Here is a 12,870-nt window from a genome sequence, read left to right as displayed (position 1 = left end):
TTAGGTCTGAGTAAGACCTAAAACTTAAGTTTTGCAAATGATGACCTACATTTTGGCCTTTAAAGAGACTCTCATGTATTTATTACTTCCTTAAAGTTATTGTTAAATGAATCCATTTGTGTGGATCAATCCAAGCTCATTTTAGCACACTTTCTGACTCTCTCTGTAGTTTCTATTAATATTTCAGTTAGTCCATTGTGACCAAATGGAGTGACATGTGAGGCAACTCAAATAAAAAATGAGGGATGGTTGACAGAAACTGACCCTAGATTGAGACAGACATAAAACACATGCCAAACACATTAGATGTCGCAATCCATTTGGGCCAAAGCCCAATTTACAGCACAACAGAGGAATAACGCTTAAAGCAAGGTCTCAGAAATGAAACTGGTTTGCAAAAAAACATATCCAAACAGCTCTCAGCAAATGAAATGTCAAGAAACTGGAGAGAATTAGAGAAGGGTGAGGGGCAAAACGTGAGCATGTGGAAGCAATTACTGGCTGCAGGCAGGATCGGTTAGCTTTCGGCTTGCCGGGTGCCTCCAAGCTGCTGAGCCACCAGCCAAGTCTTTTTTCACAATCAAATAACCCTATAACTTCCTCCTCGGACTGTGAGTGTAAAACCCTCAGGAGCTTGATAATGCTGCTTTCTCTGTGCATCTCTGGTTGGGAGAGGAATAAATGTGTGAATCTTGATTCAAACAGTGACTCGTTTGCCAAGACCAAAGGGGAAATCCCAGATGGAGATGTAATGTAGAGTGTGGAGAGCTCGACACTACGCCTGGGAGGGGTCAGGAGGTTATTGATATTGTTAGACTGTGGGGACTGCTAGAAACGCATAAATAGCTGGAAGACACACAGTCATCTTGCAGTCTTCCTCTGAATGCCTGGGCGCAGGTGACCTCCATTAAACTCTTCTGCAGGAAACTCATCTGTCTCTGCAAACCCTGTAAGTGATTTTTTTAACTTATGTTTTATTCATGCTGCATGATATTGAATTACGATAAATTTAAATCTTTTTCAGAGCATATGACTTTAAAGGTAGTATTTTATATGACAAATACACATTACTATATACATACTTAATAGATTCTATTTTAAATATGGTAATGTCTAAATGGTGCATGAAATTGGATCATTTGTGTAATAATAATAATAATAATAATAATAATATAAATTGTAACAATTAAATTATAATTTATTTAAAAACATTTTTTTATACAATATTGTATTGAGTATAACTTAACCAATTTCAACAAATCATGCAATTTAATTGCCAATCCTGCTTTTTCTGAACATGCCATGTAACAGTGCCTGGAAACAGAGTGAATTCAGTTATCCTGACCTACATTCCTTCCTTCTTAGTCAGTGTATGACACAGTTATATCAAATCACTCACAGAGACAGCTTATGTAAATTGCTTAATTCCCCTGTTTGTCACTAGCATGGAAGGAGTGGTTCAAAGCGGCCAAACCTGGTTGTGGTATGTGTCCACATCTTTCGCATTATAAAATAGTTCATTGTTCCTTCAGAGAACCAGCATGGACATGACATCTCTGAAAGTGAACTGCTGGCTGCAGTGGCTTACCGTGACTCTGGCCCTGCTGAGTGGAGTCCCTGCAATGCCGGTCGACGTGGAACGCGAATGCACGGCGCCATCTACGGCCAAGTACAGACTGACGTTTACCGGCCAGTGGACTCAGACTGCCTTCCCCAAACACTACCCTCTGTACAGGCCGCCTGCTCAGTGGTCCCCCATCATTGGTGAGTGGCCTGCTCTTATATGTAAGAAGTAACCATTATTGCTTTCAAAATTTCTACATTTGCTGCCCCACTTTTTGGGTTGTAATGAGTGCAATGGCCCACCCAAAGGGGGATTGACCTAGCAATTATGACTTTAACCAAAAAGTCAAACAAAGGTGATATACATTCTTAAAAATAAATGTTCCAAAAACAAGGGTTTCGCAGCGGTTTCATTGAAGATCCCCAAAGAACCTTTCAGTGAACAGTTCTTAAAAGAACTAAGCCTTTTTCTTTGTGTAAAAAACATTTTAATGATCTAAAGAACCTCCACTATAAAGATTTAGTGCAATGGAAAGGTTCCATGGATGTTAAAGGTTCCATGGAACCACAGATGCCAATAAAGAATCTCAATAAGAATTTCAGGGTTTTAGTAACTATTTAAAATTAGCCATGGTGCATATTTTAAGTATGGCTGCTCACTGATCATTATTAGATTATTAAATACTACAATTATTTATCAGTTTCTTATAGATTTATGTACAGTATCACAAAAGTATAAAAAAAAACTATAGCGTTTTTCAATTCTAGAATTTTGAAAATAGATAACATTTGGTAACTTGGTTTACTTTATTTTGATGGTCCTTTTAATACATTCTGTTGACCATAAATAACGTTGCACCTACATATCTTCTAAATCATTGGAGTGTTAGTAGAGTATTAGTAGACTGATAGGATTAGGATTAGAATAAATTGACATGTAGTTGCAAAGATACTTATAGTCAGTAGAATGTCTGTTGGAGGAGCATAACAATAAAATAGCAGATATTAAGCAGAAAGTATCTACTAACACTCTAATGAGAGTTAGTTGGCATGACTTGCAAATTTACTTATAGTCAATAGAATGTTCAAAAGGGACCATCAAAATAACATGTTACTGGTTACTCGCAATAGGGATGTTAAAAACAATCTGGATTGCACAAGATGTATTACTTGTGCAAGTCAATTAAAGCTGAGGTTCACATCAAAAATTGTATCAATATTATTTTCATTCTAGGAGTAACTCACAGCTCAGACTATCACATATGGCAAAGGAACGAGTATGTCAGTAATGGGGTGAGAGAGTTCTCTGAGAGAGGAGAGGCTTGGACCCTGATAAAGGAAGTGGAGGCAGCTGGGGAACGGATCCAGAGCGTCTATAGCCTCTTCTCAGCACCAGGTGTGGTTGGAGGAACCGGCCAGGCAACCACAGAATTTGAGGTCTATGCAAGACACTCTTTAGTAAGTACACTGTGCATTGCAATATGCATTTTTATGCAAATCCACACCATTTGACTAGCTTTAACCAGCCTACGCTGGTCCCCCAGCCTGGCCATGCTTTATTGCTGGTCCTGTCAGCTGGTTTAGCTGGAACACCACTGTACCAACCAGATAAACCATATACACACTGGTTTAACGAGGCAGGGAGACAGACTAAACCAGGTTAGACCACTTAGGATCATTAAACCACCTTAGGCTGTTTTAAGCTGTTGTTATAGCTGTTTTTTGTTTTTAAACCGCAGATGTTTTCAGTCCAAAGATGTGGACACTTTCATACTGTGTCCAAAGCATTCTTTTGGAGTTAGCTCTCTACATGCACATACTTCATTGGCCTCCCAGGCATTCCATATAAAATATTATAGAGAAAATTGTAAATAATAAAACTTTCCAAATGAAAACAAGCCAGTGGCAGTTCATACAGGCTAATGAGCAAGCTAAAAACACAGAGCAACTGAACACTAATGGTCTTCTTGTTTTTCAGCTGTCCTTCATTGTCCGCATTGTGCCAAGTCCTGACTGGTTTGTTGGAATAGACAGTCTGAACTTGTGTGAGGGCGATCACTGGAAAGGAAACATAAGCCTAGATCTTTACCCCTACGATGCTGGCACAGACAGTGGTTTTACTTTTTCCTCACCAAACTTTGAGACCATTCCTCAAGACAAGGTCACTCAGGTAATGTCTAAAAGAAGATAACCCTAGAATATTTTTATATTTTCCATAAAAAAAAAAAAACTTGGTTTGTTGGTCTTGTTTGGTTTAGGCTGCTCTTCCAACCTGGCCAACTGAAAAGTTTCCAAAATCCCTCAACCAACAGACCAACCTTACCAGGCTTGGAGAAAAGCTGAGACCAGCAAAACATTTTAGGCTGGTTTTAGATATGTTTTTGCAGCAGGGTTTTAGCTGGTTTAGCTGCTTTTAGCTGGTTAAGTTGGTCTGCCAGTGACCAAATCCTCTCTAAAACCAACAAACCAGGCTGCCTGCTAGACCACCTATAACCACCTTTATTCAGCAGGGATGCAAGTCTTGTTTTGGATCTTGTTACAGATGTGTCTTCTCATCAACAGATAACCTCATCATTTCCAAGCCACCCTGCAAACTCCTTCTACTATCCCAGACTGAAGAATCTTCCCCCAATAGCCAAAGTCTCCCTAACTAAGATCAAGAACAACCAGATCTTCAGCTTACCTATTCAGCCAACTCAGTCCAATCAGATTCCAAGCGGGAATGAAATAGGTGGATCTCTTATAAGTAAGCATTGGGAATTGTTTATAAAATGAAAGTGTTCTAATGCTCTGAAAGTCTTCTCATACAGGACTTATTTATGCAAAAAGCAGAGTTAATATACAGTACTTGTGTTTGAGTCTTATATGCATGTATTCCATTTTCGAGGAAACACTACAAATCTGTAGAGAGAACTTGTGGTTATTGAATCATGGGCTGTAGAAAGGTTTATCCATCCCCATGGTAACCAACACAACAAACGGCAAACAAGATAATGGAGGCCAACCATTTTAAAAGTTTTCTGCCACTCAGCACTCAGGAAGTGTTTGTCATGGAAGTGAAATGTGTGCTTTTATTCCATCCTTCTGTTTTCCTACTCGTACAAAAGTCCCAGTCTGTGATACATATCAACCTTTTACAAGGTCAGGATTTCTGGAAAGCATCATTGAATCTGGAGATCTCAGTGCAGTAAAACAATTATTTCTACAACATTTAAAGATTTTTCTTTTGTTTTCCAAAATTAATTAAAATCTCAGATTAAATCAAGGCTGGAAAAAACCCTCGGAGGTTAGGTTAAGATTGGAAAAAAAAACTCAGGGGTAAAGTTATCATAAAGTTAGCACAGAATTGATTTTAAGTTGTTAGGCAACTTTCCATTTACTCAAGGTGATGATACACAGGGCAACTTTTTGAGCAATGTTGCTGGGCAATCTTGCCGAGCGATTGTTGCTTGGGCACTTTCCCATTGAAAATGGGCAATACATTTCTATCTGGATGATTTAGATCAGTCGTGGGCCCCGTGTCTCATCTGGTTGCCTGTTGACGGCAACATTGCCCAGCAACATTGCTCAAAAAGTTGCCCTGTGTATCATCACCTTTACTCTTCTACACAAATCATTTGTCTGCTTATAAATTAAATTATATCTATATTTAATTTTTTTTAATTCTAAGATAAATCTCTTTTATGCTCAGCCAACACACTCGAAAGGCAGTTTGTAACTATTTTACCTTTTGGCAAACTGAAGACGAATTGATATAAATTTAAACAATCTCATCCTTCATGCTTAGTTTTTTTCTAAAATCTGTATGTTTTTGTATGACTCAATTCATACGAATTCATTATTCACTATCAACTGTTTTCTCACGTGTTTTGGTTGCTTAGCCTTATTAAAAGGAATAGTGCACCCAAAATTTTAAGTTTTATCAGTCAATTTTGAGGGTGCTTTTCTTATGATTTGATTTTATGAACTATAATTTTCAATATTATGTAAACTATTCTTTTAACAAGTACAACAATTTTCCCCCCAGTTCTTCTAAAGTTACGGTGCTATAATCAATGTCTCTTTTTCCCCCTTCAGATACCCCTCTGGACTGTGAGGTGTCTGTCTGGTCACCTTGGGGTCTTTGTAAGGGTCAGTGTGGTGAGAAAGGGGTAAAACACAGAACTCGCTATATTCACACGCATCCCGCAAACAACGGGGCTGTCTGTCCACTTCTAGAGGAAAAGAAGCTCTGTATCCCTGACAACTGTGTGTGAATATAAAGAGGACATGATGAGGACCTGGTTCAAACTGGTTAACAGCTTTAAAATGTTTTGAGACTTTCTGTGAGGCTATGGTGAGTTAACAAGCTTAAACAGTAATGAAACAGACTAGACCACAAATCCCAAGTTAGTTATAAGGAACTGCAGATGTCACCAGCAAAAATACTTTTTACAATATTTGCCCTAATAGCAGGAGTTTATAGACTGAATTTTTACACACTGTCCTCATGCACTGTTCATTGAGTCTGATGCTCTCTGGTGGAAGAAACTCAACAGTGACATTATCAAGCTCAATAGTTGAGATAAAAATCATCGTACAAATATGTTGCATCAATGGATGATATTTGTACATTAATTGCAAAACTGTATATAAAATTGTAAATACAATACAATAAAAACACATTTCCTCTAAAGTTGTCATGTTTGTGTGGGGAAAAAAATTATGTATTTTTCTAAGTATGAAAATTACTGCACTATAAATTGTCCGATTGGACATGTAGTTCTTAGGTGGACTTTCGTGTCTGAAATTGGTGTCTGAAATACTGTCTTCAAACAATTACTATCTATTAAACTTTTAATCTTAATGAAGCAAGGCAGGTAATATACTATTTATCAACATATTTAGGTTTCTCACTGATCTTATCATTACTTTTACCTTGTGTAAACATGAGTCTGCAAACATCAGCTGCAGATTTCACACACTAAACCTGCTGTGCACATAAACCTTTACTATTTTCCTTGGCTAGCTGTTAATGTTACTTCTAGCTTTCCTAACTTAAAAATGAATGGTTTTACTGCAGTGAATGTTAGGCTGACAGGCCTGCTGCTAGCCAGTTTTGTCATTTTGGCTCCGGCAATGTATTTTGATTTAGGGGAACAGGAGGAAAAGTGTCTCATTGAGGAGATTCCAGAGGACACACTTGTGACAGGTCAGTGAAGATTCAATTTATACATTAAGGAGCAATTTGATATTCTGTTTTAATATTAATTATACTTTTAATAAATGTAGAACATTTATTGTTGACCTCATGTTTATAGTCTTTTTTGCATTTCTCTGTACGTATATTTAGGCTGTATGGATACCCTGTTATTAAGACAAGTTATTGTTTATGTTGCAAACATCAAGATAAAATCTGGATGCAAATATCGGCATGTAACTGACTGGAATATATTTAATCTGTAAAAAGTTACATCTGGTCTTTTCTTATCTAGACAACAACAGCAGACAGGCCAGAGACAATTTAGGGGCTTATAGACACAAACACAGTATTATTATTATTATTTTTTAATTTTATTTAAAAATGTCCCATAATTAATTAAATAAAAATGCTTTTCAATGGCATCTGATATTAAACAGGGACTGGAATATAATGGTTGTGAAATCTTCAGACCTTTGTCACATTCAACTACATACAGTAACATTGAGGCCTGCATAATAATTTCCTAAAAGTGTCCCTATTATGAATTTTCATTTCCATGTAATGCAACTGTTTGTGAATGTACTTGAATACTTAACTGGCTGTCCTGGAACAACGTCTAATTTGACCAGCCCTCAAACACTAGTTGTATCTGAGGCCTGGAAGAGTTTGGTTTGTGTAGTTGACATGTTGAGAAGACAATTTTCTAACAATTTTCTGCACTGTGAAAGCAAATCCACTTTGATGCACTTACAAAGGAAGAGGACTGTGCTCGAATTGGCACAGTAAAACCAACGCTATTGTTACAGTTTGTTTCACAGTGTATCAAGTGCTGAGGAAGATCCAGAGCTGAAATTCAGATATGATAATGACTGTTTCATTTCCGACACATGCTGTAAGTGATCGACGACCAATCACAACTGGGCCATTTGACCAATTACAGCAGAGTAGGCTCCAGGACAGGAGGGTTTTAGAGAGACCGTATTCTTAACCCTCAGAGAGTCTTCGGTCACTTCTGACCGAAAAAAATTCTGTTTTGAATTTTAAAAAATCACAGCTTCATCGGAAGGTTATGATACTTGGTGACTTTTATGGCATTAGGTATATGTATGCAAACAAAAAATTGAGGTCATGATCCGAGCATGCTAAGTGGTCGTAAAAAAAATTGTCACACTCAGTGCCTTCGGTCAAAAATGACCGACCCATAGGAAATGAATGGGAAATTTACAAAAACACAAAAATTCTCTGAATTTTTGTCTGTACAATCTACAAATCGGCCACGATTCTAAAAAAAAGTACACCGCAGTAAAGGGGTGACACTCTACAACATCAAGAGTGCAAAAAATTCACACCCACCCACACACACACACATAGAAACACACTTTTATACACATACACACCAATAAATTCAGATTACAAAAAATCTGTTTTGAATTTTTAAAAATCACAGCTTCATTGGAATGTTATGAAACTTGGTGACTTTTCTGGCATTAGGTATGTGAACACAGAAAAAAATTGAGGTCATGATCCGAGAATGCTAAGTGGTCGTAAAAAAAATAGTCACACTCATGGTCTTCGGTCAAAAATGACCCCCATAGGAAATGAATGGGAAATTGACAAAAACACAAAAATTCGCTACAAATTGGCCACGATGCAGAAAAAAAGTGCTCAGCAATGAAGGGGTGAAACTCTAAAACATCAAGAGTGAAAAACATAACATAATTAATAATTATAATTAATATATATATATATATATATATATATATATATATATATATATATATATATAATATAATAATTATTAAAATTATTAAAATAATAATTAATAAAATGTTATAAACCTTGGCAAAAAGTATTTTGACAATTTCTAAAAAAATACAATCAATCCACATCTTAAAGGGATACTCCACTTTTTTCGGAAATAAGCTCATTTTACATCTCCCCCAGAGTTAAACAGTTGAGTTTTACCGTTTTAGAATCCATTCAGCCGAACTCCGGGTCTGACGGTACCACTTTTAGCATAGCTTAGCACAGATCATTGATTCTGATGAGTCCAGTAGCATTTCTTTCAAAATGACCAAAGAGTTTCAATATTTTTCCTATTTAAAACTTGACTCTTCTGTAGTTAAACCGTGTACTAAGATCGACGAAAAATGAAAAGTTGCGATTTTCTAAGCCTATATGGCTAGGAACTACTCTCATTCCAGCGTAATAATCAAGGAACTGTGCGGCTGCACCAGCAGGCGTAATGATATGACGCAGCGCCTGAAAATAGTCCCCAGCTCGGTAACTTCTTCCAACGTGACCGGGACTAAGTTTGTCTAACCTATTAGACCTATTTTCAGGCGCTGCGTCATATCATTACGCCTGCTGCACTCATGGTACAGCCGCACAGTTCCTTGATTATTACGCCGGAATGAGAGTAGTTCCTAGTCATATAGGCTTAGAAAATCGCAACTTTTCATTTTCCGTCGATCTTAGTACACGGTTTAACTACAGAAGAGTCAAGTATTAAATAGGAAAAATATTGAAACTCTTTGGTCATTTTGAAAGAAATGCTACTGGACTCATCAGAATCAATGATCTGTGCTAAGCTATGCTAAAAGTGGTACCGTCAGACCCGGAGTTCGGCTGAATGGATTCTAAAGCGGTAAAACTCAACTGTTTAACTCTGGGGGAGATGTAAAATGAGCATATTTCCGAAAAAAGTGGAGTATCCCTTTAAAAGTAAGTAATTTGGTCCAAAAACAACTAGAATTCACAAGCATCTCCATTTAGAGCTATTACAGGCATCTAGTGGTAAACCCATGCAATAACATGATTTATTTAATTTTATGTTTAATAAATTGATTTATTTTTTTTATTTTTATTTTTTTTCTGAAAGCCTAGTCTCTATTTTAACCGAAAATACCACATAGAAAAATAAAATAAAAAATAATAATAATAATAAAAAAAAAAACATTATTTTCAATGGCAAAAAATGGACTATAAATATTGCATAAATATTAATAAGTTCAATCAAATTGTCTCAAAATACTAAATTAAAAAGAATAAATATTATAGAACAAAAATAAATTGGTTTTTACTGGGATGGAGGAAGTTTCATTTTTAGGTGTCCGGTCACTTCTGACCCTGAAGGCACTGAGTGTGACTGCTAAACGAAGACTCTCTGAGGGTTAATTGAAGAGTTGATGCTGCAATGCATATTGTGTTTTTTGACCTTGGATGTATGTAAACCTATTGTAGGAGACTTCCAAAACAAAGTTAAGAACCTTCAAAATAGCTTAATAGGGGCACTTTATTATTCCTCAATATTATAGTGATATTTTTACATTTTTACAGTATTGCCTGTAAGGCCCACCCAATCGGCCCAATGATGGTTTCTAGTAGGGCGGGTGAAGGATAACAGTGTGTTCGCAGTGTTTCAGTGTGGCAAAGTAATTTTATTCCAATTTTTAAATAACTCTTTCATTCTGTTACCAATGTAGCTCAGGGTCTCGCGCCGGCCGTTCTTTTTTACGCAGATCCCACAGTTACAAACTCGCCAGTTCGATCGTTAGACAGAGGTTATGGCTAATGCTATTTAATAGGCCACCCCTGCTTGCCATTATTTAAATAACATTTCTGTTTGGCCCCCTACTAATCACATATTACAACTTAGTTAAAGCTCAAACAATAAGCAGAGGTTAGGCTAGTATTATAAAATAATGCCACCCCAATGCTTGCGATTATTTCAATAGTATTTTTATCTAGGCCCCTATAGTGAATGCGACTGCATAACAACTTTACTAAAGTTGAGCAGTTAGTTAGAAATCTAGAATCTCAACTGATGTGCCCATCTAACCTGAGCTCTAGTATGTACTTAACCGTGGACGCAGATTTGCGGTAACAATGGATGCAACGTAATCTAGAGTTAATATTTTAAGAGTAAGTCAGAATAAATTCAAATGTAACAATTTATTATTAGTCAGTTAAATGTATCATGCCAATTACATCAATTCAATTCAAGTCAAGTCAAGTCAAGTAAAAGGGCGACAGTGGCAAGGAACCAAAACACAGAATGGAGAAAAAAAACCTTGGGAGAAACCAGGCTCAGTTGGGGCCAGTTCTCCTCTGGCCAACGAACGAACAGTGCATGATTATGATCCAGGCAACATTACAGGTTATAAGTCAGATTGGATCAGAACATTCAGAATATTATCCACTTCAATCTGGTTGTCGTCATCACGCCGGGATGGAGCTGGGTTTGTTGAGGATCAGTGCCGATGGCTGTCGTGTCGATGAGGCCTTCACAGGGGAGAGTCTACACAATCTCTGCTGAAACTTCAGGGATGCGTTGTGGTCGTGTCTAGGCAACCACAAAGATAATTCAAAGATAATCAATAATTCAAAGATAATCAATACAAAAAAAATAAAATGCTCTGAAATAAAAAGATACACCTCAGAAAAATACATAATGGAGTGTCTGGAGGATGTGGTGAAAAGAGATGGGGGAAGGGTATAGATGCAAATTAAGGCAATACTGAGGTGTGATCGACTTGATTGCATCTCAAATGAGGATGCTAATGTTTAAGAGAGAGTTCAAATGCTAATTTCCAGAAAAGTCCGTTGTTTTTTCAGAGAGTAGCCCTTCTCTAAGCCAGGTGTCTTGGCTCCAGCCCTACATGCCCATAATGCTATTGATGTTAGTATAATAAATGACACATATACAATATGTGGCATTATATTAACTCCTTATTCCATCAAGATTTGAACAATTAATTGGGAATTTTAGCTTTTTGGGTCATGGATTGCCCCCTGTATGAAAAGTATATAGAAAGTAGCTACATTAGTCCTAGTGGACAGTAAAAAAAATTTAATAAGGACTACAGTATCACTGACTATTGGTTTCTCCCTTCAGGTGTCTTTTTGCTTGAGCACTGGGATGAAAATAAGAAGGGCAATACTCCACACCTTGGTTTGACAGTGACTGTGAGAGACCCTAACCATGAGGTACTGAATGAGGCATTCAACTCTTTATGTACTCATGAAATAACTGAAAATGACACAAACTGTTAACTATTACCACCTGGAACAATTCTTCTGACTCGCTCTGTCATGTGCAGGTGGTCTTGTTAAAACGCTTTGGGCGATATGGAAAATTCACCTTTAAATCCCATGCTTCGGGTCAACATTTCGTGTGCATGCAATCCAACTCCACCAGGTTCTCCGTGTTCGCTGGTGATCGTCTGGTGAGTTGTGTGATGCTGTGGCCTCACATGTTGCATTTGACCTGCTTAAAATGTCTCCTTGGGGCTTTTACTTTTCTCTTTATGCACAGAAAGTCCATTTAGATGTCCAGATGGGCGAGCACACAATTGATCCTAATGCTGCTGATGCAAAGGACACTATGAAAGCAATGGAATACAACCTGCAACATCTCATTGACCAGATGCATTACATTAGCAGACAGCAACATTTCCAAAGGGTAAGCAAACACAGGCAGTAGGATGGCCTGACAACAAAATGTTACCATATTAATTGCTTGCCAGAATCGGAATGAGAACCAGGCCGAGTGTCAACTGTCCACATTTTCCAAGGTGTACTTACTCTCAGTGATTATATGCATGTATGTTTATTTTATTCCAACCAGGAACGTGAGGAGAAGTTTCGCCAAATGAGCGAGGAAACAAATGGAAACGTTTTGTGGTGGGCCATTATTCAGACATCAATCCTCCTCTCTGTTGGAATCTGGCAAATGAAAAACCTCAAAGACTTTCTCATTGAAAAGAAGTTGGTTTAGCTGTATGAAATGACTAACTGTATGTTCAGATAATTCTACATTGTTTAAAGTATTCTGATATGTAGAAGTCTAAATTATCTAATTTGAGAGTAAACAATCATTTACTCTGCAAAGAGAACATTGCATGACTGTACTGAATTTAATAAATGCATAGGCTATAAAGCTACTTATTAAATACATTTTTTTATCTTTGCGTTTTATTTCACTCTAGATGTTCCACTAAAAATATTTATTTTATAAATTCATCAACAAACTTTTAATATGGTAACTACTGTTTCCACCATATTATTAGGCCCCTTAATTACACAATTACTAATTTACTACTACCGTAAAATCACCTTTAATC

The 12,870-nt window shown here is 37.0% G+C and overlaps 2 protein-coding genes across 2 annotated transcripts; both read left to right on the top strand.

Annotated features, from left to right (window-relative positions):
- Positions 1-613: 613 nt before the first annotated feature.
- Positions 614-6,236, top strand: spon2b (spondin 2b, extracellular matrix protein). The gene is made up of 6 exons (XM_084429842.1): positions 614-949; positions 1,533-1,764; positions 2,798-3,021; positions 3,542-3,733; positions 4,126-4,309; positions 5,641-6,236. Exons 2-6 carry the CDS (start codon positions 1,542-1,544, stop codon positions 5,817-5,819), a joined length of 1,002 nt encoding a protein of 333 aa, XP_084285968.1. The 5' UTR covers positions 614-949; positions 1,533-1,541; the 3' UTR covers positions 5,820-6,236.
- Positions 6,237-6,527: 291 nt separating this feature from the next.
- LOC311303093 (transmembrane emp24 domain-containing protein 11) lies at positions 6,528-12,696 on the top strand. Its single transcript, XM_084429367.1, has 5 exons — positions 6,528-6,754; positions 11,643-11,734; positions 11,848-11,973; positions 12,063-12,209; positions 12,375-12,696. The coding sequence occupies exons 1-5, from the start codon at positions 6,607-6,609 to the stop codon at positions 12,522-12,524; spliced, it is 663 nt and encodes a 220-aa protein (XP_084285493.1). The 5' UTR covers positions 6,528-6,606; the 3' UTR covers positions 12,525-12,696.
- The last annotated feature ends 174 nt before the right edge of the window (positions 12,697-12,870 follow it).

This window comes from Rutilus rutilus (genome assembly GCF_951802725.1).
Source record: "Rutilus rutilus genome assembly, chromosome: 14".
Classification (NCBI taxonomy): Eukaryota; Metazoa; Chordata; class Actinopteri; order Cypriniformes; family Leuciscidae; genus Rutilus; species Rutilus rutilus.
Note: the sequence above shows the minus strand (reverse complement) of the source record. Positions and strands in the feature narration are given on the sequence as shown.

What these genes read in the sequence shown, in the direction of transcription:
- spon2b (XM_084429842.1), top strand. Translation starts at nt 1,542, where the DNA reads ATGGACATGACATCTCTGAAAGTGAACTGCTGGCTGCAGTGGCTTACC. An exon ending in TCAGTGGTCCCCCATCATTG is followed by an intron (nt 1,765 to 2,797) that starts GTGAGTGGCCTG and finishes TTTTCATTCTAG; the next exon opens with GAGTAACTCACAGCTCAGAC. An exon ending in TCTATGCAAGACACTCTTTA is followed by an intron (nt 3,022 to 3,541) that starts GTAAGTACACTG and finishes CTTGTTTTTCAG; the next exon opens with CTGTCCTTCATTGTCCGCAT.
- LOC311303093 (XM_084429367.1), top strand. Translation starts at nt 6,607, where the DNA reads ATGAATGGTTTTACTGCAGTGAATGTTAGGCTGACAGGCCTGCTGCTA. An exon ending in TGAGAGACCCTAACCATGAG is followed by an intron (nt 11,735 to 11,847) that starts GTACTGAATGAG and finishes TGTCATGTGCAG; the next exon opens with GTGGTCTTGTTAAAACGCTT. An exon ending in GACAGCAACATTTCCAAAGG is followed by an intron (nt 12,210 to 12,374) that starts GTAAGCAAACAC and finishes TATTCCAACCAG; the next exon opens with GAACGTGAGGAGAAGTTTCG.